This window comes from Chaetodon auriga, chromosome 8 (assembly GCF_051107435.1).
Source record: "Chaetodon auriga isolate fChaAug3 chromosome 8, fChaAug3.hap1, whole genome shotgun sequence".
Classification (NCBI taxonomy): Eukaryota; Metazoa; Chordata; class Actinopteri; order Chaetodontiformes; family Chaetodontidae; genus Chaetodon; species Chaetodon auriga.
In genome coordinates, this window is record NC_135081.1 from 15010481 (window position 1) to 15038087 (window position 27607).

Here is a 27607-nt window from a genome sequence, read left to right on the forward strand (position 1 = left end):
ACCAATAGGCACATTTTGAGTTCCTTAATCTCCCTTTTGTTGAGCCTCATCTTTATTATCATAGCTGCTTTACGTTTTGTATGTTCTTTTGTTTAATTTGTGTAGATCTCATTCATTCTTACTATCACTACCTCACTGGTCTACTGATCAATTGTTTATCTTTATATATCTCTATATGCATTTTTGATGCTGTGTGCACCTGGTTAGATGCTACTTGGTTGCCCTGCTTCTTAGTTCAATCGAATGCACATTTTACTATACAATACTCATCTATTATACTAATTCTGATCTTAATTCTTGTTCTGGCCAAAATATCCTCACCTTTAAGGTCCAAGAGTGACATTAGGTAGAAGCAGAGACACATAGTCAGACTTACACAGCCTGAAAATAAAAGCAAAAGGACTAAAATATCTTGCAGAATCAGGGAATTAATGTGATGAGCCCACATAATACAATGTGCTGGTCTTTAGATAATATAAATGTCAGGACTACACAGATCTTGGTAAGGAGATCTACTAGATTTGGTTGAGCGTCCACTATGAATATCAGGTCACGCGGGCTGATTGCATGTAGCCTTTCTCCACTCCACACATGGATGCATGCACACAGCCTACGGCCCAAAGGTGAGGACATGTTTCCATCTGCTGATCCTTCGGAGCATTGCAATAGGCTCCGCAGCTATTTGGAGGCAGACTGGATCTAAATGCCACGCTGAAGAGGCCCTGCTGTAAAAAGTAGCATTTCCAACTCAAACTTTCAACTTAAAAAAGTCAATCCAGCAGTCCCCTCAACAACAGCTTAAGAAGTCAAAGCCCCTGTATCATTCAGACAACTCAAGCCTTGGGTGAAGGAAGTACTTCTCTGGAGGAGGTAAGAGATAAATGACAGTATAGCAGACTCTGATATGAAGAAAATGCCAGAGACGCATCACTCCAGTGAAACAATGCTACTTATTTTATTATTTTTCTTACTTTTCAAATGTTATTGGTAAAAAAACAGCATATTGCAATTTAATTAAAACATCAGGAAAAAAAGATAGAAAAGCAATTGTAGATGATTTACAAAATTTATACATTAAACCTATACATATGCATACACACACAGACATACTGTATATACAGCAATATACTCAAACATACATTTTTGCAAACAGTGGGGTCCAAACCTGAGTCCACTACCAAGAACTGTACATTTTAATGACAGATTACAAAATGAATAAAAATATTCATCTTTTAAAGCACTTTATTCACAAACAATTAGTGCCAACATTAATCAAAATGTCTTTAATGTCTCTAATCTTTAGGAAGGACAACTGATCTACACACAGTGACCAGAGAGAGGCGCCACTCGGCTCTACAGAGGCATATCATCACTTACAGCTTTAAACTTCTCCAGCAAGACAATGACTGACATGGCAGACCTCAAACACAGTATACATCAGTGAGAGACAAGCGAATGTATGACAGTACGTCTCTGACATGCTGTGAAGGAGTGCTCGAATAATGAGGATTCTCACGTGATTTGTGATTCTCTAACGAGCCTGCACATCATTGTCCAATACAAGTGCAGAGGACAAATGTTGAGAAGTCTTGACACACAAGTTTCATTTACTTACTGGATTAATAAAAAAAATAAATAAAAGAACATAACACAATTGCTTAAGAAATTAATTAGCTGACTAAAAACATTTTGGTTAGCTCTTGATAAATGAGAGTTTCGGGATGTGGACTCAGGCTTTTGAACCCCACTGTACATCTGTGTGTTGATGTATCTGTATATACCTGATGTATATATTGCACCATCCATCTACATTTAACCAAGTCGAGAACAGACGAGACGTTCTCCTTAGACAACAGAACCACGCTCACTTAGCAGTCATCATGAAATGGCCACGCAAGACGACTGAAAAGCCTTTTTGTATTGAGGTGTACAAAACAATACGCAGGCAGGACAGTTGAGACTTTCCAGGACTTGCTAGCATGGCCAGCTGCTGATGAACATATAGACAGAAGTAAAGACAAACAGGAGAAATACTCAAAAACACACAAGAACAACTGTACTGCTTGGAGGTCATGACATCAGTTCTTTCTCTAGAAAAACACAAAAGCACAGTGAGTTGATGGGACTGATCAAAGGGCCACACTGACCAATGCTACGCTAATGGAAACCATGTTAACAATATGCAGATGCATGAACATCTGAGGACGTACAGTAACTTTAACTTTTACTCAGAGACGGCCTGATCGAAGGCTTCGGAGTATGTACATGAGCTAAAGCCTCAGATGCTGGCCAGTAAATGTCTGAGTCACTGATCAGAATATAAGCTGGCATTGATATTCTTATGTACAGTGAAAGCCTCTTGTGTGCAATGAAAGCTGGGACTTCGCTGAGCAAGGACTAACTTCCGACTCATGACATCTAACTAGGCTGAGTGCGAGTTTCAAAAATCAAGTTTCCTGCTGAGAGCGTCACGTTGTTCCAAAAACAACAAGCACTGCGTGACACAGGAGCTAAAGGCAGAATGAGTAGGATATGTGGGTTTGTAAACGCAGCATTCAAAGTTGGCCCCTCACCCCAGGCTCGTGACTTCCTCTTGGATGTGTGTTTATGATCTGGCACCTGCCATGTTTGTATTAAGTCCCTCCCTCACACTGCTATTGGCTGGGGGCTACACACCCAGTGCCCAAAGGTTGATGCCCAGAAATGTCCCAAACACAGCAAACGATGAAAACTCAGGCAGGGGGCAGAGTCTCCGTGGGTACAGACACACTTCTGGTGGGCAATAAGTGATGATTGAGAGGGATTATTTTTTTGTATGAGTCTACATGTTATCTATTTTTTCAAGGAAAATCCTACTCACTCTGCCTTTAAACTCTAAATGAACGTAATCACAATTACAAGCACTGCTACATGGCAGGTCCCATTGGGTTGAATGCCAATTAGCAGCACTTGTCAGCTACTTGAGCTCCAATGGCAAAAATTAGACAACAAACAGTCTGAAGGGGCCAAATCGACTGGGTCCAAACTGCAGCTGCAATGGTCAAAGAACCGAATGAGTTCACGAATCAAGCAGACCAGTGGAAACATAACAGCAGCATATGACAAACAAAACACCGTAATGACAAAGGAAAACGACTGAGATTACAATCTGAAACCATAGTTATAAACAGTATAAAGGAAGCTGGCAAACGCAGCCATTTTTGATTGGTAGCACTGTTTGCCATGGTGACTTCAAACCAGTTCCTTTTTCATGTAGTGTTTACAATATTCTGTACACCCTGTGGATCTCTCCGAAACTCTCTGTGACCCCGCTCATCCTTCAGGCTTTGCCCTTGCCATCTTCCTCTCATTTCCTGTCCTTTTCCATCGCTCTTCTTCTGCAGCCTTAAACCATGTTCCACCACAAGATACAGTTCTGACTGCTGGCTACGCATTGTTTGATTGTCCTTTTTCCCTTCACACCCACTCCTTCAGTCTGCCCCTGCCTTGTGCTTTTCTCCCCCCCCACGTATTCGTATGCACCATCCTACACCTCTTCTTACTTGTAGTCCATTGCCCCTCCGTTTCTACTACTGCTGTATCCCACAGGGACACTTGCTCCATTGTTCCCGGTTCCCTCCCCTGCCTCAAAACTCTTCTCTTCCAGCGGCTTCCCGATCCAGGCGCCGTAACCGTGGACGCTGAGAGCTTGGAAGAACTGCTGCTTGGCTAGCTGGAAAGACGTGGCCGACATCTTGGCCTGGGAGTAGGAGGGCAGGGAGAGGAGGTCAGTGCGGCCACACTGCTGGCACAGAGAGCGGAACAGACCGAACAGGTTGGACTTGGACACCCTGGACACGGCCAGTTTGTTCCTAGAGGGAAGACATTAGATAGCCCTTTAAGCTGAGTGTTGTGTAGTGTGACAATCACAGGAAACATAGATTGGCAAGCTGGCATGACACATTTTTCCCTCTGATCATGCAGTGTTTCCTCTTTAGCTTACTAAACTGCCTGCTGCTCACTGTTTTGGGGGATTTAATTAAAATTTAATTAAGCTTGTGGTGACAGTTTTTGGTGAATACAACAGATCGCTTGAGATGATCCAAAACTTAAAAAAAAAAAAAAAAATGCTGTATGTATGTGCATGTTTTGTCATAGTTGGCCACAGCTCATGTTTCTTATCATAGGACGTTGTGTTCGCAGCGGTTTCGAAATATTTGGGATTTGAATTCTTCAAATAAAGTTTCTGGAAACAAATTCCAGGGATAATATGTTGTCACAACGATCAATAACTCATATAGATGAAAAAACACAATCACATTTCTGGGAAGCATTTTCGAGGCAGATTGAGCGACTGGGAACATTTATTTAAATTCAAACTCTAAAGTAATTGCCAGCCTCTAGAGAAAGACAAAAACACTCAACAGCAGCACTGCACTTTTTCAGTAAGAGGCTGAGTGGACAACAACATACTGTACAACCAACTCAAAGCTATTAATAAACAATGTGTGCTGCCATCAGCAGCGATAGGATTTGGTTTAGTTGCATACCCATCCAGTTTGCCTGTGGTCCCGTCCAGCACCTCTACACTGTGCTGGTCTGGAAAGCTCCAGTTCACACTGGACTCCTTGGTCTTGCCCGTGTGACGTGTGGAGTCGTACACACTCACCCGGCCCACCTACAGTCCAACCAGGTGGTGTGGGAGAAGGGATGGGGGAGAGAGAGAGAGAGAGAGCGCTTTTGTATATTTTGTTCAATCAGGCTAATTTAGCCTTCCAATGTGAGTCAGCAATTCCAAACAGAGCGTGTCACAGGAGCTGCGTTGTGTAATGCGTGTGTCAGTGTCACGGCCGCATCATGCTGCGTGTTGTTGATTAGGGAAGGTGGTTTCAACCAGCGTCGCTGATGTGTGAATGATAGCCAAGAAAGTGTTCAGAACACTACAACTGTAGTTTTAGCTGAACTGGCATTTCGCCCGGCGCTCTGATAGTGACCTACCTGCTTTCTGTTAATTGATGGATGAGCCAAATTTAAAGAAGATGAGCAACGGAGAAACAGTTGTGACGGCACAAATGGGAGTGTTGTCAGTTTAATTGATTTGTTTAGTGAGAATGACCTCGATACTCCTGATTAATATCCACGTGCAACATTGCCAAAAACTCACCTCCGGGTGGTTTAGCATGAAAGGATTAGGGAGGCTCTGCGTGAATGTTTCACCGTCTCTGGCCAGTCGACAGCAAACAGCACGCGTCAGGTGCCCGTGGCTGTACAGATAGCCTGACAGATCAGAACAGCAAAGACACGTTGTAGAACAGACATCTGAGACACGAAGCGATGTAACTGTGGGAATTCATCCAATTTTACTGCTGTCACATTGTCTGCTCTTCGGTCCAGAGTAACAGTATGTTTTACCAAGCGTGATGGACTTCAGGTAGATTGGATGCAAGAAATGGGTGAGCAGCGCCCCCTGCAGACCCAACACGTTCCAGCGCAGGATCTTATCACTGCAGCTCATGGTACGCAGCCTCTCGCCGTGCTGGATGCCGTCCCATGTGGGCACAATGGCACTCGACTCCACTGGGATGGTGCCCTCGCCTGGCAAAAGCAACAACAAACACACACAAACAGACAGACAGAAGGTTACAGGGAGTGGAATCATTTGCTTCCATACACTGCACTGACATGTATTTGTGAAGTCAGTTGTGTGTCAGTCTCATCTCTCACCGTTCTCCACTTTGGTGCGGAGCTTGCCCTGCTTAGCATTTTCAAACAGAGGCTGATGGCCCTCGACTTCATCCCCTGCCTCGCTGCAAGACTTGTCAAACAGAGCGCCGTCCCCACAAGGTGCCGTGCTACGGGTGAGAGAAAGAAGAGGCATAATGTATTGACATGACACAGACACCGTAATGACAGCTGAAAACAGGACGTGCCACATTGATCCGAACATGAAACATTGATGGAAGGGAAAGGAATGAAAGAGGAGAGCATGGGTGGAGGTGAACGAGGAGAAAGAAAACATCTGATACGCTCACCTGATGTAGAGGTGAAAGGTGATGTCAGGTTTGATTTGCAGTTTATTGTTCTCGGCTGGCTCAAATATACTGTCGTCTGTGCCGTCATAGTACTTGAGCAGCTCGCTGTACAGAAACCTGAGGGAAAAGGAGATGGTGACTTAGACTTATAAATAATGTCCTTCCGACTGGGTCTGGGAGAAGAGCAGGGTATTTTCAGAACATTGACAAAGAGAAAGATCTATTTCTACCGAACAAATCCCCTTCTGGAGATGATTTCAGCGTGGCAATCATTAACGGTGTCCCCTTTAAGGCTCAGCTCCTCCCCTTTAACACAGCGATTTCCTGACAGAAAAGAAGAGAAACGTGTTCAATGTCAAACAACACAACAATGCAACGCCTGCAGTGACCTTGCTCTGTTTTAACTTTCTAACAGTGCATGCCTGTAAGCACACAAATCCATAAAACTTCCTCATATCATGGAAAAATTCAGTGACAACAACCACATTCCATGTTATTACCAGCTCCATTTTGCTTTACAAGTTATATGCCACAATTAAAGGATGTACCGGTTCCCAGGCTGACAACAGTCCCCAGGCCCTCCCCCCTCCGCATGACAATGGTGGCCAGAATCTTGCGTCCTAGAAGGCTGTGCTGGATACGTGTGGTCAGGGCGTTGAAACGCTGGTGACTCAACATCGCTATCTGGTCATGCAAAGTGCTGCCACTCACTGGAAGCTAGAGAGGGATGTATATAGGACAGGACAGGAAAGGACAGGACAGGAAAGGACAGGACAGGACAGGACAGGACAGGACAGGACAGGACAGGACAGGACAGGACAGGCAAAATAGAAAGGAAAGGATTTAATATCTGGTGATATCCAAAATGTATTCGACCATGCAATCCAATGATGAGTCTCAGAAAACTACCATAGTCAATTATTCTGACTTTAAAAACATATCTAAGCCAGGCTGCCTGAGTATGTAGTAAACAAACAAACATAACACCCAAATACTTCCAATAGTTGCTACAAAACTAAAGCCATGCAGTGAGCAGAAGTGATTTATGTACTGTGAGGCGGTAAATAGGTTGACTTATTGCCTGTGGGAGTAGTTTACTTCAGAATGGTTATGTGTTAAAGAGGTTACAGGTTATTCATGTGGACATTTATGCTGTTACTCTGCCAGTGAATCAGTTTTGCTCAAGTGAGGTGCAGGTGTTTGCTGTGATCAAATTGAAGCTCAAGCTTTCAGTCTCTTGACATGCCTCTGCAATTTCTCTCACGCCATTCTGCACCGCGTCATCGCCATGTTGAGCCAGAGAGGGATCTTAAGATGTTGGCACATGCAGAAAATGTGAAAACACTGAAAAGTCAGTACCTCTGCTGGGATAAGCTCCCCCGTGCGGGCTGCCCTCTCAGCTTCTCCAATCAGAACCCGTAGAGCAGCGTCTGCCGCTTCCTGTTTTCCCTGCTTCTTGTTGGATGCACACACTGGAGGGAACCAGCGTCCGCCCAGCTTGGCCTGGTAGGTAAACCTGAGCAGGTGAGAGCAAAGAGACGGGAAATCAGACGAGGACTTGACTGGAGACTGGAGACCTAAAGATCTCATGAAAAGTGTGCTTTTTTAAAAACCACTGGGAGATAAACACAAACATAAATTGGAGCATTTTGACTGAGCCTTTCAAGGTCCTTTCAATCATGATACTCTCACCTGTTACCAATCGACCTGTTTCCTTTCCAGAGAAATGAGCCAAAACTTTAAATTATCAGAGAAATTACATTTTTCTCAGGTACACAAAAAACATGTTTTTCCAAGCACACCTAGGCAGAAGCTGGGTTTTTTCACCCAGTGCGTATATGTTAATGTTACTTTTTGTGCCGTTCACACCTACTTAGGCTCATGCGGGGGCCCAGACTGGCCCACCAGTCGGATCTCAGCAGCGAAGCCCCGAGCTCGAGCGTACTCCAGCAGACCGGATACTGCATTGTTGTTTAGGTGGTTGATGAGGTCCCCTACCCCTGCCTCGTGTGCTGCTCGCAACTCATCTGCTGTCAGGGGGGGCAAAGAGGGACATGTGGTCCCAGAACCACTGCCATCACTATCACTGGAGGAACCAAGGGGCAACTGGGGCTGGAAAGGGAGAAAGGGGAGAGTTAGTGGAACATGACAGTGCGACAGAGGCCTGGGCGATCTGCTGTATTCCTGAAGTCATTCCACTAATTCACAAATGAACAACTTGAGTTATTCTCTGCTTCTCACTCCTCACCTTGTTGAGCTGCAGTCTCCCGTCAGCCATTAATTCTTTGACGGCCTCTTCTGCTGCCAGCTGGCGGGCTGCCTTCTTGCTCGGAGCCGAGGCCTCTGAAAACAAGCTCTCTCCGACCTTCACCTTGTACATGAACCTGAGCACAGGACGGAGGGTTTGGTTTGGTTTTGTAACTGAGATCAAACGTGACATCACACGTTACTGAGTTCCAGATTTGTGACTAAGGACATTTGGATAAATGAGAGTTTCTCAGTACAAGTGGAGCTTATGGGGTACTAGTGATGGAGATAAATGTATGCAGCATTTCTGAAAAGAGATCAGGGGAAAAAACAAGTTTATATCATTTCTGCCAGTCTGCTGCCTAAAGCGATGGATCATGAAAAGAAAGAGTGGTAAAGAGTGAATGGACAGAGATGGTGTTGTGTCTTCGTCAGCTGATTACAGCAATGGGGACGGAATGAACAGAAATAACTCAACTGATTCCCCGAGGAGGAAATAAACGACCACAGAGGGACCCTGCAGTGTGGGGGACAGATTCATGGGGAGGTGAGGGAGCCAGTACCTTGGGTCATGTGGTGGACCTGCCTGCCCAGTGATGATGAATTCGATGGGGTTTCCGCTGCGCTGGCTGTACTCCATCAGGACAGACACTGGATTCTTCCCACCAGGCAGAGAGCGGGACAGTGGCTGGCGAGGTCCTTCCACCATTCCCATCCCTTCCACACTACCAGTCCCACAAATTCCCCCCATGCCTTCAGTTGGCCCCTAGCAGACAGTGGAGGAGACAATATTCAATTAATGCTATTTCTTTTCTTTTCTTTTCTTTTTTTTTTTTTTTTTAAATCGTGACTGCATTTCTGCAATTTATTTACCATCACATGTTAAGTGCCTGACCAATCTCAAGGGCTTAAAGCAAGTCTTTAGATAGCTGACGGGGGCTTATTTCCACACATTTGAACACAATCTTACGCTGGTGTCTGGGAGTAGATCCATCACTTGGTCCAAGCTGGCTGTGTTTCCCTCGTCCCCTACGCTAGCTCCTCCCTGCATTTCTCCCATGAGGATGCGCAGGGTGGCTGCAGCAGCGTCCTTTTTCGCAACCTTCTTGCTGGAAGCTTCTGCGACAGGAAACAGTCTCCCGTTGAGCATCACCTGCATACGGAATCTGACAAAAGGGAGAAAAAAATACACAGGTGAGACACAGTGAGCTGTCCATACATGGTTAGTAGAGCAGCTACAATTTTCTGCGACTATCGAGTCGCATGACAAGCAAAGTAATTTTCATTCTTCACTGGCAGCATCATACTATGTCTTCATTAAGGCAGATTTATGCCTCGCAGACTTTGAATCGATACATTTGTCACCAGTTGCTTTACAGAAGGTAACAAACATGTGGGTGGAAAAACAAAATATGAGGCATATCACATAATGAAACAACAGATGGCACTTCAACACACTAAGTCTGCAGAGGATTGTGTAAATCTAGTGTATTTCAACATACTTCCAAGTGTTAGATTTAAGGATTCACTGACCCAACTCTCTACTTCCTGACATCTCAATTCAGAGCATCTGCTGATGATTCACTGCTTTTGATATCAGTACTCTCTTTGTCCAATATTTACACTCTACATTGAAGTATCTTAATTTTTTTGTGTAAAGTTAACTGAAGTAAGAGATTACTGTGACACTGACGACTGAGTCTGTGGCACACTGTATTAACAAAAACACTTATTTAAAGTTGATTGGTCAAAACCTGATTTACCTATGCCCAGAGCACACGTACATGGGTATTTCTTAAAACATAGCTATTTCTATGCATTTTGGTCCACACGCAAATGCAGCTTTGGGTCAATGAAACAGGAGCTTTTGGATAACTCCTTCCAGGGTGAAGACATTCAGAAACTCTGTTTGCAGTGTTAACAGGGAAACAGAGTTATTTGCTTGTGACAGCGACTGTGCGTCCTCATCCTCTTTGTTCATATGAAGCGATTTTGTGCAATGGCAGATGTGGTCAAAATAGTGCTGGAGCTAACCTTGCTAACAGGCTCTTCTACTATATTGAGGGACAGAGGCATCAGAATGTGCTACGGACGTCACTGCTACATAATCCAACACTCAGTCACGACAGACCCCGCCGACAACGTTGCTGGTTTTGAATGAGACCTGATCTGATTGGCCAACCTGGGTTTAGGGTTAGGGTTATATTGCTGCCTGTTGGTCTGGCCTGCTCTTGACAGCACTTCAAATGGAAACACCCCATTTAAAATAAAAAAAACATGTATGTGCAGACTAGGATTTAATGAGGTCGGTATTGTATATGTTGCATTAGCAGTTCAATTTCAATGATCCCAGATTGCATCACTCGTATCAATTAAAACTTTGCACTAGCAAACAGAGTAGATTACGTGACTAACCTTGGGTCGTGAGAGGGTCCAGACTGGTCGAGGAGCAGGAACTCACAGTTCTGGCCCAGATACTGGGCATACTCCATGAGTCCGCTGACAGGGTTCTTCAATCTCACCTCTTGTAATTTGGCCCACAGGTTTTGGGGAGGTGGAGCGGCCAGAGACACAGCCACAGTTCCAACGTTGCTGCCCTTTTCTGCTGCCAATTTCCCTGCGTCTGTCTCTCTGCGGATGGCGTTGAGAAATTCTGGGATGTCATCAGTGGCCCACTGTCCTTCATTGGTCTCTTCTTCTGTACATGGGGTAGAGGAGGGGGGCTGAACGGAGGATTGGGACTGAAAAGGGAAAAGTAGAGGTAAAAGGGTTAATAAGAGATTTCTCTTTGTCAGAGTGGAATTGCAGAACTGCCAAGACAGGCACTTCACCTGTCTTTTTATTTTCAAAGGAATAGATAAACAATTTGCATACAACTATACATGTCTGTCTTGTAAATATAAGGATAAAGCCATTAGCCTGTTAGCTTAGCAAAAAGGCTGAAAACAGTAAGCGAATTTCCCAAAATGTCAAAATATTCCTTTAATCTTTGTAGATGCTGTTGTGGGAAATATTTTGATTACCTGGAAATTGCTGGCAGTCAGTTCAGTTGAAATTCAAACTTGTCTTTTGGGTGTATATATATGTAATTTATTCTTGTTATCGTTTGTAAGAGTAACCTCTTTTGAATGAATCTTTGCCCTTACACATTTTGCTCTTGCTGCATTTGACAGGCACATCTGTTCATAAGAATTGTATTTACCTTAACACCACCAAATAAGTCCAAAAATACAAAGCAAAAATTTACATACCGCCTCACTACGACTCTGCTCTAGGATCCAACCCTCCGGAAGTGGAATTGGCTCGGGGCCTGGTATTGGTGGTAGTGGGGGTGACGGCAGAAAGACGGACCCTCCTCCCCTCTCATCTCTACTAGCTTCTACCTCCATCTGACCCCCCTCATTTTGGGTGCTCTGTGCGGCTTTAATGCTCCTCTCCATTCTCTCTCTGCGGCGGGTGGAGAGCTCCCACGTGGGAGGGTTGACTTCTCCATTCTTAATGACTTCACCTTGCTTTTCCAGGGCGTATAGGGTGGGATTGACCTGCTTGGCAGTCCTAAGACCTAGATTTTTGGCTATGCTGAGAGCAGTTGCCTCCTGTGAATGCAGGAGGTACTGGAGAACTAGCTCCTTCTGGTCTGCCATTGTGCAAAGCTTAAGTTCCTGATCAGGAGAGGTGGTAGTGACGAGATGTCGTTTCTCTTCGTGCTGACCTTGTGATGGCGACTGGGATTCTTCAGAGTCAGATGACTCTAAAGAGGAGCAGTTAAAAGAACTAGATTCAGTGTCAGAGTCCTTGTCTTTGACTTGCCCCAAGTTTTCTACTGTTTTTGTTTTTAGCTCACCCTTGGCCTGAGGAGGGTGTTCTAAGCTGATACACAGATGAGAAAGTGGACTTTGTTCTTCAGAGTTTTGATCTTCCTCACCTCTGACAGGTTCTCTGTAAAGAGTCCACTCAGGAGGGTGGAGCCCTTGCTTGGAGGCTTTCTGAGAGCGCTCCAAAGAGTACAGAGCCTTGTTGACTATCTTTTTGGGCAGACGCAGCTTTTTGGCTAACAACTTTGCAGATATACTCTCACTTGGCTTCAAAGCAGCCAAAGTCCTGTGAACCTCGTCCTGGATGTCAGGGGTAAGAGTGATGTTAACTTTAGTAAAGCTGCTAGGGGCAGAATGTCTGTGAAACCTTTCAACTCCTCTGTTGGGCCTTTCTCGATGAAGGGACAAACTCTGAAAGTTCTCACACACAGAGTCTGTTTGGACACACCATTGTCTGCTGGAGTATTGGTTGTGGTTTGGACCTTGTAACTGGTTGTGAGTCACGTGTTGAGGGCCCAGGGTGCCTCGTAGGGCTCTTCCACTGGTTGGGTATCCAAAACTCTGGTCCTGACTATACCCCCCTCTACCTCTAGGGCTGCTGTTGGGGTTGGGACATCTACTACAGCCTGACTGTGGCGGGTATGAGGAACTGGGTGGCCTTCCAGGTACCGCTCCACGTGGACGAGCTCTGAACTGCGGCGCCTCAGAGCTCTGTCCTCTCAGGAACTCTACCTGTTGGTAGTGAAAGGAATTGGGATTGTAATTTGGATTATGTGAGTTGTTATGGGTCACGGGGTTAGGGGTTACTTTATGGAAGTTTGGATTGGGTGGAGCAGAGGGGATGAGCGAAGGAGCTGGGGGCTGTATGGGCCCTACGGGACGGGCAGGGCTGTAGTAGTAATTTGAATATGGGGTGTGCTGTGGGCCAGGTCTAGGGTAAGGTGAGGCCGGGCCAGGTCTGTGGTAATTCTCCTTGGCCTGGAGGTCCGGGGGTGGATGCCTGTAGTAGTGTTCTCTGGAAGGCCCTCCTCTACCTCTGCTCATAGCGCAGGGGTTGAGCGTGAAGGGGGCCGGGGCAGCTGGCAGTGCAGCTCCTGTGTGAGTGTATGTCCTCTAGCACAAACAGCAGACCCTGATGGAAAGTCAGGGCAGGCCAAATGCACGCTGAGAGCACCTGGAAAACAAGCAAAGGACAACATCAGGGGCATATTAATAAATAGAAATGAATAACAGCCAGATAATTGAATGGTGGAAAAATGAGCAGCAGCCTGGAGGGCAAATGAAACTGTTGTTGCAGCCAATAATACAAGTTCAGGCCTTGCTGGCAGGCCTCCAACCTGCTCAAGTGTCCTTGGATAAGTTTGCGAATCTATACCACCTCCAAGGACACAGTTTCTAACATGATCCAAAGCTCTTGCCTGAAATTTGGTATAAAATATACAGTGGACAATGAAATATCTGGGTATTATGGAAAAAATAAAGACCAGAGGATAAGCTCTCCACAGGCCAGCTGTGTATATCTTCAGAACACAGCCTCGCCAGTTTACAAGGATACTGCAGGGTGACATATGGTTTCTCCCAGTCGCACTGAAACTTAATCCCAGGGTAAAAGGATGGTGATTAATAATTCAGACCTTCTTGCGACTATTCTGTTTTATTTCTGGCCTTACAAATTATTGCTAGATCTGGATCCATAGTGGAGAGGAAAAGTGAGACACTGATGCAGACAAAAAGTTCCAAGGACACAAGAATGTGAAGGGCTGCCTGTCAGTGACAAGCCGCGGACAGAAAACCATGCAGTCGTTAACTCAGTCCTGACTATTATGAGAAGGTTTTGTAGAGTTCCTTCCTCCAAAAATGAAAACACACGAAAACACTGAATGTGTAGAAATGTACATCGTGAACTGTATCGTCCAGAATTCCAATATCCTCCCTATGGTACAACAAACATTGATTCAGCCTCAAGTGTCATATCTGACAACACTCAATAATGTCTATATCAGTGAGACTGACAACAAGGGGACACCCAATACTGAGTCAGGTTTCATCCCCTCTGGCCCAGTCAGCATCGCTGGTCTGTCACATAGAGCTGAGCAGGCCTGAACGCTGCCACATTAATAGAGAACACCATAGTGTTGGTTCATCACAGTAATAGGGCCCGACAGGGTCCGCAGCCCTGGGCCCAAATGGGGCTGGAGCTGACTCATCTTGACCCTGATGCAAGGCAACAGTTGACAGCTAAAATAACAACTCTGTGTTTTTCTGAGCCCATTGTCATTATGCTCCTCTCTGTTTTGAGCCCGGGCAGTGGCATGGGCAAGACAACCCATGTGACAACTGATGAATCAACTCTTTTGCACACTTAATGCGGTCATGTCAAGACACGTCTAAACACCACCAATGCAGCTTGATGTCCAAAGTGACCCCTTCCACCATCACTGAGACCTGTGTCTATCGCCTAGCTTAGCAGCAGAAACGAAACCTGGTACGTGCTCCTAATTCACTGCACGTCAGGCTACATTGGCCGATAGCATAAGGCCCAGAGTGCTTGCACAATTATGAGGATCTCACTTACAGCAGCTGAAATGAAAGCGGCAGCGGTGAAAAAAGTGGAAGGATTTGACGTCGCTGCACCAGCAGCTGCCCAATGATCAGATGACTTAAACCGAGACTCAGGACACAAATCACAGACTAATCACGTTAAGAAAGCGCCGATTGTGGTTAAGACGTTGGTCGACTATAAAACTGCTCTTCAATTTGTGAAACGGCAGAAACTTTTCCCAGCGCGCACGGTCTTCCGCTTTGGATGAGTGAGGTCCTTTCCGCAGCTTCCACGATGAGACCACCCGTACTGTCGCTCGCCTAAACACTCAGTGCCCGTAACACCGCGCTGCTTCACTGACACACCGGGAAAGGAAGGGGAAAATCCACAGAATGGCTATGAAAAGGGAACAGACAGGTTAACTTTCGATTTCATTTCTCACCAAAAGTTAGGTTTCCATTGTGGGTCACGTGACCCACAGAGGCGCACCAAGGGCAGACAGACTGATAGACATAAAGACAGACAGAGCGTGAATAAAGCATTAAAAAGTAATCTATTACAGCTCCTCTGTGGCCGTATTGTAATGCCCACGCTTAAAGAGGTCGCTCTGCACTCCAGCTCAAATGATCAATGTGGCGGCGTTACTGTGGAGCTACAAGGGCATCCTCTCCTGAGCGCACGGTGTCCACAGTACACTGTGGCAGAGGAGACATCGCATGCTCGGATCAGATTCTCACATTAAAAATAAAACGCACGAGGGAGAATGATAGTAATGTAATACATTTTGGGAGATACAAATATCACAGCAAAACGCCGAGATCTTGTATCAGGGTTGTGGTAGGATGGAAAAGAATAACGGGAGAGTACTATAAGGTGAAGGTCACTATTAAACCCACGAGGAGCGCAGACACATGTGCCCAAAACCTCCTTTCACACATGGATCTGGCAACATTGCTGTATCGGCTCTTTAAGACGTGCACAGCATAATTTTAGAAAGCTGTACAGCTTGCACTCACACACCGGTGTGACCAAATCAGTCAAACTTAATCATACATGAGTTACTGTTGACTCACTGTCTTTACCAAGTGCAAATATACCAAGCTGCATAACAAAATACTGAGTAAATACAGCTAATACTGCAAAAGCTACTCAGCCATGTAGGTTAGGATGAACAAAGGTCGACACAGTTCAACATTTGCGTGTTAATGTTAGCTTCATCTGGACGACACGAACTCACACTGTGCTAAAAGTTTGACAGGATGTCTGGACTAACTCGGCATACAAAAATAAAACACCGGGAATTTCAGAAACACTAAGCCAATTTATCCTACCCTTCCTACAAGTGACACTCAACATTTGGGTTCATTAAGGTTTAAGGGAGTCGAAAGAGATGGATACATCTCAGAAAGACTTGACGGTCGATCGCTTCCAGGGTGACTGATGAAAAGTCCTCGCTGTCATCCTTTGCTTTAGCTTGACGCAGACTTTGAAGGAACACAACAAACCTGCGCTTATTCTTCTTTGCCGGAACATGAAGCTACGACGCTAACTTCAGCAGCTACAGGTTAGACGTAACGCTTACATTTTCATTAAAACCACCGAGACACATGCGCTCGGATTTTTAACTTTCTGAGCGTGTTACGCCAAAGTCATAATAAAGGACAAAGTGTGATGCTAGCAGCCAAATGAACATCGTTCCTCCTCCAGCTAACGTTAGCTAGCCTGCTAGCTCATAACTGACAACAGTACACTGCACTGGCACTGCACCATTTCCAACTGCCGCCTGCAGCACAGCCAGTCTCTTATCTGCTAACGCAAAACACACAGACTACTCTTCACCCGAGCCGTGGAAATGATTTAAAGAGCCTCAGTCGCTTTGACTGATTACCTTCACTGGTGTTTTCGCCTCAGCGAGCTCGTGTTGATGTGCAATATTTTAATGCGGCGAAACAATCAAAGAACTGGTGCACGAAGAGTGACGCTCCTCGTTTGCGACCGACACAAACAGCTACACGTCGCACGTGGATGACGTAAATACACTGGCAAGGTTCGAATATTTTAGAGATGTGTTCATTTGCTTCAGCGTTGAATTGGCATCTTGGTTGAATATCATGGACTCAGTTTTTAACTTTCATAGCGTTAGTGGAAAAAATAGTTTGTACATTTGAATTAAAGGAATTAAAAGTAGCTTCATCTCCTTGGCCATAGTAATTAAATGTTGCCAAAGCAGGTGCATTCAGGTCACGCTCTATATGTTATTTCTTCTTCCACAGTTGTTCCCAAAGTATATATTGAATTTGGTTGATGCAATTTTTATTTGTATAGCACATAAAAACAAACAAACGAAGGTTTATAAAGCACGAAGCAAGCAGTGCACAGGAAAAGGTAGTAAAGATAAAAAAAAAAAAAGGAATCAAACCCACAAAATTAATAAAACACATTAAAAATGGGTAAATAAAAAGGATAAACATAGGACAGGATGGCAGAATAAAGATGACAAAAAGGCCAAACTCCTGTTTACAAATTCATCTTTACACAAAATTCATAACTCTCAACAGTTTGCAAACTCTCCGTCGCTGTTAGATATGAGTTTATTCAGACGCTTGTTATCCTCAGCAAACATTTCTCTCCTGTGCATGAACTAAAAAGGTCAGAGTTTCTCACTCTCATTTCTGAATATTAGTGGAAGTGACCTGTCTACATTTTCAGATTGTAGTGCTGTTACTACACTCTAGACCAAAGAAACTGTGTCGTATTTCATATTTCAATATGATGTATTTTTTAAGATGAATAACAAATCTGTTCTATATGCTATTTTTAAGTAAAGCTATAATTTAAAAAGTCCTTAAAATCAGATTGCTGTGACACAGAGTCACTGCCCTTAAATTTATGGGACTTTTGCACTTTACTAATACATCCAGTGGGTGTCAGCATTACCCTGTGAGTGTACTGCTGTCAGATTCGTGCAGAGCAGCATTCAGATATTTCTGGCTGTCTAAATTGGAAAGTGACAAACTGTAACAGCTCAAAACTGTGTGACGCTTCGACTGATTTAAAGATGTTTGCTGTTCCCTTGTGGGTCACTGAGTGTTTACGCAGAACGTTGTTCTTTTGCTCCATTGACATCCTTCCCAAGCTTTAAGATAAACACACCTGGACTGCTATAATAGAGAGGATGGCTGATGTGATGGCAGATTAAGTGCATATCAGAAAATCTGCAGAAATTGATGAGCAGAGAAGCATGAAGGATGAATCTGAGCTGTAGGTCACCTCCTCTTCAGTGGAGTATTCATTTCACTGCATTTCTCACCCTCTCTGTCTCTCCTGCTCTCTCTCCCCCTCTCCCTTTCTCCTCCTTTCCCTTCTCTGCCACTGCCGGTACCACACTCTCTCCACTTGTTTTTTCTACAACCTTTCTTCCTCTCCAGATCCTGGTCTCTATGTCACTCTCCTTTCTTAATCCTCACCCTCATCTTCTCTCCTTATTTCTTCCCCTTCCGCTCTTTCCCTGTTAACACAGAGGAATGCAGTATGTGGCAGGCTGGGGCTCTCTGGCTGTTGATACTTGCGACTCTGCTCGGGGGTGAGTGACTTTCATTGGTGCTTTGAGTGAGACTGTGCTCGAACAAGTGTGTTTGCTTTCTGCATGTGCTGTGCATACTGCACTGAGCTCTCGCATGTCTGTGCCACCGAGCACTTCGTTCCTAATAAGGGTGCACACAGCAGCTCACTTAGACAGCGGGAGAGAGTCTGTTGGTGAGCAGCTAGAAGAAAAAAATTGGAATATTTTTATAATGAGTAAAGAAACAGCATGAATTGTCAATATCTTTACTGCATATAGCATTATTGAGCCGTACATTTTCATTATAGATAAGAATATTAATAGATAGATAGATAGATAGATAGATAGATAGACAGATAGAGAAAGAGAAGGGTGATTATGAGGCTGCGAGTTATTAATTTACTGTGATTGGACATTGTGGACACTAGGGACTATTAATCTGAATTCTAGGCATACCATCTGCGGAGTCATATTGATATTAATTAAGGTCTTGTAGTAAGTGAATATAGATTTAACACCATACAGTCAGTGCATTAATCTTAGAGCATTTAGCAGTATTTAGAAAGTGGTTTTGAAGAGACATTGTGCAGCTATTTAAAGTGCATGGCACTTTTTGAACTTATTCAGCATGCATCCTATATCCACCAATGATAACTCCCTTCACATCAAAGTGATTGCCTTGTGGAGAATCAATCAAGAGTGAATCGAAGCCCGCGGTGGAGTTATAGGGGAGGAGAGACAGTTCCCTGCTCTCATCGTCGTGAGTGCTGTGTGTGTGTCTGTCTGGGGTGTTTCAGTGTTTAATGGCCTCACTATTTCCTGCATGGAATAAAACTGACAAATTTTACGGCTGTGGAAAGTCTTTGACTGTCTGCCAGTGATCAATCAGAGATGTAATTGATTAGGAGGAGCGGGATTCTTTCTGTCTGCTCTCCCCTCTCTCTTTCTTCCTGCCCTCTTTCCTCTGTGTCTCACACACATTTTCATTCTTCTCTGGTCCTGTGTCATCCACTCTGCCATAGATCTCTGTGCTCCTTTAAGAGCAATTCCGTCTTTATAACAGTACCTTTTCTTATATCCGGAAAAGCCCACCCTCTATAGTTTGTTTCTCCTCCTCCTTCTCTTTCATTCACCTGGCCCGCAATTTCTGCACCGCTTTTTCCTTAAAACAATCCCTCTATCATCGTAATCACGCCGTTTTTCTGCTGGTGTTTTCTCTTCAGTGCTTTCTCCTCGTCTTTCCTGACACAGCTCTTTGTACCTGTCACTTTCTCTCCTGCTCTTCTTGGGCGATTCCTTTCCCCTCCATTAAACTCCCTCTCCCCCTCCCCTGTTCAGTGTCATTGCAGGGTCCTCACCAGCGGTTCCTGCTCAGAGAGCTGCTGAGGGACTACAACCCCATGGAGAGGCCGGTGGCCAACGACTCCCAGGCTCTCACTGTTCAGTTCTCCTTTACTCTAATGCAGGTCATGGATGTGGTACGCATGGCAGGAATGCGTCATAAACACAATAATATGCCCATGCAATACATTCAAACGAGACACAACAAAGGATAGGTTCTAATGTGGATACAATACTCACATGTCCATCCGTTTTATGTATTTAAAGAGTCACTGGTCACTGTAATAGTTCCTCCTCCACATGCTGGTTGTGAAAAGAACCCATCCTACTGTAAAAACACACTGTGTCCGAAGTTGACACGAGGCTTCATCAGTCTGAATTAGTCAAATCAAGTGAGTGTCTCCCAAAGCTTTTAGGGCTAATAACACAAAGAGAGAATTTCATCCTAAAACAACTGTAACTCCACACGATACTAACTTGATTTTTCAGATTGCTGAAGCCTGATATTATCTTTAGACAAACTTAGAAATGCATTTTTACACATGAATGAGGACTGTGGATCACTTAAATTGGAATTAGGTAAGATAAGTGAAGCCTTCATTGATCCCCAGAGAGGCAATTTGGTTGTTGCAGCAGCACAAGGACAGAAAAAAATACAGATAAATAGAGAGATATAGATAAACCTGACAGTGGTGTGGTGCGATTAGTAATGAGAACGGGATCCCTTTCTCGTTTCAATTCAAATAAGCTTTAGTGACTTGAATTTTAAAGTTATGTTATGACCAAAGTTAAATTACACATGTCTGAAAAATGATGGTTTACATAAGAAAACAAAATAGATAATCACAACATAACAAATACACTTTAAACAGAACAATCCATTAGACCATATATACACAAACACACTCTCTTCAAAGCCACTTCGGAGAGTAGAGGACAGTTACAGTGACTGTTAACTCTGTAAATGTGAGTAGTGTCTTAAGACATTTGTTTTGGCATTGCCCAAATGTGAAGAATTTCTTTTATGACCGCGTATTGATGAGAGTTTTGTTGTTTGGTCTCAGTAATACACAGAAAAACACTCATGCACACTGTTATTGTAATGGCCAATTTCCATGTCTGCAAATGTAAATTAACAGTCAAGAAATCATGTTTTATTTTAACCCAAAGACTTCAAGCAATACATTTATTCAACGCTCCCTAAGGCAAAGAGCAATTAAAACTGAAACAGCTTGTACTGTGTCAGAATTTTAGTACAGATCTTAGCATTAAACATTAACTTTGAAAACTGTACTTCTTCTTCTTTGTCTTTTCTGTTTTTGGTTATGTGTTACCTTTTGTACATATGTCCTTGTAACTTGTCTGAGAGAGAAATCAAGGGCCATTCTCTTGAAGTTGGCTTGCTGGTGAAAGCTCTTGAAAATCTTTATCATGAGAAATAAAAATAATAATATAAAAATACAGTTATCTTATGTGCTTTGTGTTGAAAGGATGAAAAGAATCAGATCATCACCACGAATGCCTGGCTGCAGATGGTGAGTATAATGAATAACATTTAACACTATGGTATCGATCTGGGTGGTGAAAATCTTTTTCTTTTTGTCCCCCACCCCTTGCAGGACCAGCTACATGGTAAAATCCCAGTCTGGTGGGATTCAGTGTCATGATAATGAATGCTCCAGCAGGGCGAAGACATTTGCAAAACATGGCTTCAATATAAATATCATGAGAACTGACCAAGCTATTTGTCTCTGTCAATTCAAGACAAGTCAGTCTTATTTATACAGCCCACAAGTCACAATTTTGCTTCAGTGGGCTTTACAATCCGTACATCATATCACACCCTACCCTTAAATCTTTGGTTTAAAAATGAGAAAAATACTTCCCCCAGAATTCCTCCAAAATTCCTCCAGCAAACGCAGCAGGGGAGGGATCCTTCTTCCAGTGCATGCAAAAGATGTGTGCGCAGAATAGACTGAAATAACAACAGTGAAATTACAATGTGGAAAATGAGGCTGACACTGTGTCTTTATGCTTATTTCTGTATGTTTTCATATTTTTGCTCATATATTAAACTAGTGTTGTACTTGTGTTTACCAGCAGTGGTACGACCACTACCTCCAGTGGAACCAGTCTGAGTATCCTGGAGTTAAGAACCTCCGTTTCACTCCTGACCAGGTCTGGACACCAGACATATTGCTTTACAACAGGTATGTGGCACACAGACACGCACACATGCACAGTGCTGCTGAGCCATAAGCGAGCTCATCACTGTGTTACTGTCCTCCAGTGCTCATGATAAGTTTGATGCCACCTTCAAGACCAATGTACTGGTTAACTCCAGTGGCTTCTGTGAGTATCTGCCTCCAGGTAAGCTGTTTCCAGATTATTAATCAGCATCTTGTCCTCACAACCAAACTATGTCTTCAGTCATTCTGCATACACGCAGTACTTCTCATGCTGCAGCAAATGAGTTACTGCAATCATTTTCCTCTTCGCTTACTTCCAGATGGCTGCACCAAACAACATTTTGAATCAACTTTTTCATCCTTCATTACATCTTGGGATGATTTTTACTTAACTTTGATGTTTATTTTTCCTTGTCATTAGTTTCTCTATTTTTTTCCCCCCTGCTTTTCAAGGAATATTTATCAGCACATGTAACGTGGATGTGCGATGGTTTCCATTTGACATCCAGCGCTGTGAACTGAAGTTTGGCTCCTGGACATTTGATGGCTGGCTGCTGGACATCCAGATGAAGGAGGCAGACGTGTCAGGATACATGCCTAACGGAGAGTGGGACCTGCTGGGTGAGACGGCATGTCTAGGCCCTGGATAACAGGCAGTGTTGCTTAGTAACAGTGTTTATATTTTCTGCCATGCAGTGCTGTACATGACCTGAAAAGACCTAAAGATTAATTGCCGTTATATATACATCTGTAATTAGATTCAAGTAGATTAAGTAGTTGAAGTATGCCTTTTAAACTGAAACTAAACTGACTGAATGAAAGTGAAATGGCAATACACCTCAGCTTTGACGGCTTTATGTTTTTATACACTTACAGAATGGTACAAAAATACAGTAAGGTATGATTTAAAGGAGATAGAAATCTGTCATTCTGCGCTCAGTTTCAGCTGTGCTCACTAACAGCTTTTTATGATGCTGGTCGTATGTCCAACTTTTCTTGATGTGGTTCTCATTTCACAGTGCTATGCATCCCATTTCCTTCTCACTCAGTCAAAAATATTCAATAGTTGCAACATAATACAAAATACAATTCTTTTCATGTTGGTTTCTTGCTTTCTCAGCACTCTCTGGTGTTTTCTGCATCATAATGCCGTCTTTGCCGCATCTTCCTCAGAGGTCCCTGGAGGTCGTCATGAAGTTTTCTATGATTGCTGTGCAGAGCCCTACCCAGATGTTACCTTTGTGGTGACTTTACGAAGGAGAACCTTGTTTTACGCTCTCAACCTCCTCATCCCCTGTGTGCTCCTCTCCTCTATGACCCTGCTGGTCTTCCTGCTTCCTGCCAACTCGGGGGAGAAGATCAGCCTGGGTGAGTACAAAGAGACGAGGGTGGAGTAGAGAGAGGAGTTGAAAATGAGAAAATGGAAAACAGGAGGTGCATCTGCTGTAAGATAAAATGCACTTCTTGCTGGAGATTCTTTACTCTTTCCTTATGAAAGTATGGGCTTATTTCACTCTTCTCTTACAATGTCTCTCTGTCAACATTACTAGAAAACTTTCAGTTAGCTATGCAGGGCTTTGTGCAGTGTCAGGAGGACTGAGAGGGAGCGAAGAAGAGACAGAGAGAAGACAAAGCCTGAAAAGGCAGGAGGGAAGATGAGAATAAGAATAAAATCGAATGAGTTTTCCTCAGAGTGTCAGAAAGACAGATGATTGTGGCGAGAAGTCAAGTGCGACATACCAAATATACTGTTCCACTGAGTGTTCCCATGTACTTTCTTCTTCCCTCCATTTTTCTTTGCAACCCACTACTCCCTCGTGTCTCGTGTCTGCCTCCAGGCATCACGGTTCTGCTTTCTCTGACTGTCTTCATGCTGATGGTTGCAGAGATTATGCCCGCCACTTCAGATTCTGTTCCCCTGATAGGTCAGTTTCTTTTTGTACAGGGACACGTGTGTATCTGTCAGTGGGTCTTGGTGGTTTTTGGGGGAATGGAAATTGTTTATAACATGTACATTGTCAGCATCAGAGTGAAATGCGCTCTGCTCCTGTCTCCTGTCTGACCTCTCTCAGGTCAGTACTTTGCCAGCACCATGGTGATTGTCGGGATGTCCGTGGTAGCCACAGTCATCGTCCTTCAGTTCCATCACCACAACCCCAACAGTGGACACATGCCGCGTTTGGTGAGCTTTGATAATCAAGTTTCAAGATTAATTTGTTTGTCATTTTACAGCATGGGGTTATATAATGAAATGCAAACTGTAGTTGCTTTATACTACACACAAAACAAAAAACACAGCCTTTGGACAGAAGCTGTGATGTCTCTGATGTAGACAGGGATGTGCCCTTGCCTCCTTTTTCTAACATCAACAAGCTCCTCGGTTTTATCGAGATTGAGCTGTAGGTTTTTCCCTGTGCACAACTCTGCAAGATTGCTGTTTTCCTCCCTGAATTCTCATTGCTGTTTGAAATATGGTCGGTGGTGGTGGTGGTCTGCAAACTCCACAACAGAGTTCTCTCCATGTCGGGGATGGCAGTCACAGGTAGACAGTGTGAACAAGAGGGGGCTGAGCACACAGCCCTGAGGGGCTCCAGCATTCAGCACAAGAGTGAAGGTGGTGTGACTGCCAATCCGAACTGTCTGGGGATTGTTTGTGAGGAAGTCAGAGTGTTAAATTTCATTGTTCAGTTTTAAGGGGGAGATTGTGTTAAATCAGTCAATGCAGAGAAGTTAAAAGCCTTAGAGCTGAGTTTTGTAGCCTGTATGGGGATTTTGATTAAGGCAGTGAATAATGTGAAGATGTGACGAAATAATGCACCATGATGTTGCACCAAGTTTTAAAGCTTGAGGTTTGTTCTTGCACGATAAGCATATTAGATTTGCTTGTAGCTAATCAGCAATATGTTGAAGGCCCATAAAGACCAGAAAGAAAGCTTGTGTCCTTGTGGGTCAGGTGCACTTGGTTCTACTGCAGTGGGTTCCTTGGTTCCTGCGGATGAAGCGTCCAGGAGAGGGAGCAGAGCCGACTCTTTCAAACAGCCGGGCAGACTCTCAGAGCAAGACCCTGTCCTCACCTACCACCACCACCACCATACCCACGCCAGTGCCCTCCATTCTCCCCCAAAGCCTCAACTCCCTGCAGGCTAGCCTGGCTCAGCTTAACCACCCTCTGTCACACCCACTGCCCCACCGGCCCCACTCTCAGCCTATTATTCTTCCGAATCCCAGCCACAGAGATCCCAGCCCTAATCCACATCCACAGCCCAACGGTCATCTGCTTTACATGGGCTTCCATACCACTGCAGAGCTGGAACCACTTCAGAGGCGCAGCACAACAAGTTTTGGGAGGGTTAACAGTGGACTAGGTGGAGGAGAAGGAGAGGGAGCAGCAGCAGGAGGAGGAGGACTGGCTGGAGGTACACCTATCCATCACCACCTCCAAACTTCCAAGTTTGGGAGTCCCCCACAGGAAACTCCGGTGTCCCCAGACCCTGACCCATCGACTACATCCTCTGGACCCTGCGGCCTAGAGGCTGTGGGTGGAGCAGGAAGATCAGCGGCCATTCACTCCCACAGCAGTGTAATTCGATCTGTGGCAGTAGACAGCCAGCTGCAGGCTCTTCTGCTGGAGGTGCAGTTTTTAGTCGAACGTGTTAGGGAACAGGACCGGCAGCTCAGTTTGGCGGAGCAGTGGCAGTTTGCTGCAGCTGTCATCGACCGCCTGTTCCTGGTGGGATTCAGTGTTTTCAACATCATCTGTACCATCGCTATTCTCATGGCTGCACCCAACTTTGGGGTAGCATTGTCAAAAGATTTCCTCTGACAGACCAGAATCAAAGAGATTTGAGAGAGCAGGGTATGTTGAAGGATAATACAGATGAAGATTTGCAGGAAGCACAATTGCTGTTAATGACACTGGGACATACAACAGCAAATATTTCCTTTTCAGTAGGCTGGAATGGACTGTGGCACATGTGGAGTGGACTGTGATTCAGAAACATTACAATACGATTACCATACATTGATTGGTGTGTTTGTTTCTCCCAAAAAGCGGCACTCCAGTCGTAAAAAAGCGAAAGAATCATTTCATGCCTTGATTATTTTGATGATTTCTATTTTAAAAAAATGGACTGAAACTCTCATCAGAGCATCAAATGTCTCACTGATGCAACAGGGGACGCATGACTGTGTTAAATTTGTCGTGAAGCATTTGTACCACTGTTGCGGGATGCTACATGAAGATGCTCAGTAGAGAAACTGGGCACTGATGTGTTGCATGTAAAATGATTACACTCATGCAGGATACATTTCACAGTTTACACTTTCAGAGTTACATTAAAGCTGATTATGTTTACTGTTTGCTGACAGTCTTCCACTGATTTCCAGTGGATCCTGATTTCCATTACAGACCAGAGTCTCTGTGTGCTCTTTTGTTACACGCTTCCCTAAATATAATGATTACTCTGGTACACAGATTTCAGAACCACCAAGGGGGCTTCTTTGCAGGATTTTATTGTTCATTTGCTTTTTTAGACTTTCAAATTAATTTTGAGTTTCATTTAAGGATTTCCCAAGTTGATTTTTTTATTGTCCAAAGTCATTGTGATGAGTTATTTTCCCTCATGAATACTTCCTGAGATTAAAAACCAGAAAAAGAAAGGTCTTATCAAAATAATACAGCCTGAACATCATCCATGTAATGGGATGATGACGCTGGTGATTCATTTCTGCAGCAACTGTATCAATCAAGTTACCTTAATACTAAACATACTAATATCCCTACAAAATATGTTGTACACTTCTGGGGGATTCTTTCTTACCTTTATCATTCACTTTCTATAAAGCAGAACTACACAATTACACACTTCCAGAGTTACAGCGAGACTAAATATTTCAAAGCTCTGGTTTTGTTCGTGATGTGGAACATTAGTGTCTTTCTGTGCAGACACAGATAAGGTTCAGAGTGTAGCATGAAAGAGGGAAAACACTGGTCATGTTAGCTTTTCACAAGGCATTTTTATCTTATACACACACAGCATACCTTCACTCATCCACTCACACTCTTTTGTATACAGATATTTACGACCGTGGCTTTGAAGGGAAATCAGGCCATACATTTCACAGAAGTGCTGGACACTCGAATTCCCATAGGTTGTTGCAGACGGAGCTGTAAATTTTACAATAAATTGTGTCGTCTTTTGTACTCTCTAGACACATCAAATGTTGTCCCCCACCTCCGATCAAAGTTTCAAAAGGACACAGAAACAGAGGATGGCAGGAGTGAAGGGCAGGGTATGAGGGGAAAAAGCGCCACAGAGAGGAAAGGGAGGATGGAGGTAATGAAGCACAGCAATGAAGGAAAAGGAAAGGAAGAAAGAGACAGAAAGAGAGATGGGGGGGCTATGCAGGGGCACAGAGACAGAGAGGATGCAGGAGAGCGCGGAAAGAAGGTGGTTGCATGGTTGAGAGAAACAGGGGAGGGAGGAAAATGTGCTGAGAAAGCAAATAGGAGCCAATAAAGTTTTTAACTGATTGCTCATTAATGACAGAGGAGGGGGAGAGGAGAGGAGGAGGAGAGGAGCGAATCCCTCCTCCTCCATCTCTGGCATGCTGCTGCTGCTAAACTGTACTTAGACCAGCGTTAAGGGGTGACTGGACATATATTCAGAATTGGCAAAGGACGTCCTGATCAAAATTTATGCCAAGGATTTTGGCAAACATTTCCATGTAAAATGATTGACTATGAAATAATGCAAACACTTTATGGATGATTGAATTTTGGCTAATTGGTGTCTTGGCACAGTTGTCCTCAAACCCTCAGCCCTGAGGCCATTCATTTGGCTTTAAACTTTTCATTGTAAGTACAGTATGTGCAGGCAGGGCAGTCCACTACTGGAGCA

General features: G+C 44.1%; 2 protein-coding genes across 2 annotated transcripts; one reads left to right on the forward strand and one right to left on the reverse strand.

The window, feature by feature from the left end:
- Positions 1 to 932: 932 nt before the first annotated feature.
- Positions 933 to 16621, reverse strand: adar (adenosine deaminase RNA specific). Its single transcript, XM_076737023.1, has 16 exons — positions 16504 to 16621; positions 11510 to 13247; positions 10674 to 10999; positions 9229 to 9424; positions 8822 to 9024; positions 8260 to 8395; positions 7885 to 8123; positions 7371 to 7527; positions 6560 to 6728; positions 6242 to 6335; positions 6012 to 6128; positions 5704 to 5831; positions 5392 to 5574; positions 5144 to 5256; positions 4530 to 4657; positions 933 to 3851 (listed from the first exon to the last, which is right to left on the reverse strand). Exons 2-16 carry the CDS (start codon positions 13115 to 13117, stop codon positions 3539 to 3541), a joined length of 4110 nt encoding a protein of 1369 aa, XP_076593138.1. The 5' UTR covers positions 13118 to 13247; positions 16504 to 16621; the 3' UTR covers positions 933 to 3538.
- Positions 16079 to 26062, forward strand: LOC143324483 (neuronal acetylcholine receptor subunit alpha-7-like). Its single transcript, XM_076737024.1, has 11 exons — positions 16079 to 16179; positions 18044 to 18198; positions 19516 to 19655; positions 21009 to 21053; positions 21619 to 21728; positions 21809 to 21888; positions 22161 to 22328; positions 22881 to 23075; positions 23546 to 23632; positions 23780 to 23889; positions 24661 to 26062. The coding sequence occupies exons 2-11, from the start codon at positions 18147 to 18149 to the stop codon at positions 25528 to 25530; spliced, it is 1857 nt and encodes a 618-aa protein (XP_076593139.1). The 5' UTR covers positions 16079 to 16179; positions 18044 to 18146; the 3' UTR covers positions 25531 to 26062.
- The last annotated feature ends 1545 nt before the right edge of the window (positions 26063 to 27607 follow it).

Bases quoted from the DNA above. Each gene is read 5' to 3' on its own strand.
- adar (XM_076737023.1), bottom strand. From the start codon at position 13,117: ATGAGCAGAGGTAGAGGAGGGCCTTCCAGAGAACACTACTACAGGCAT. The intron at 11,000-11,509 runs GTATGTAAATTT...TTCCCTTTTCAG, and splicing joins AGCAGAGTCGTAGTGAGGCG to TCCCAATCCTCCGTTCAGCC. The intron at 5,575-5,703 runs GTGAGAGATGAG...TGCTTTTGCCAG, and splicing joins CCGCACCAAAGTGGAGAACG to GCGAGGGCACCATCCCAGTG.
- LOC143324483 (XM_076737024.1), top strand. From the start codon at position 18,147: ATGTGGCAGGCTGGGGCTCTCTGGCTGTTGATACTTGCGACTCTGCTC. The intron at 18,199-19,515 runs GTGAGTGACTTT...TCCCCTGTTCAG, and splicing joins ACTTGCGACTCTGCTCGGGG to TGTCATTGCAGGGTCCTCAC. The intron at 19,656-21,008 runs GTACGCATGGCA...TTGTGTTGAAAG, and splicing joins TAATGCAGGTCATGGATGTG to GATGAAAAGAATCAGATCAT.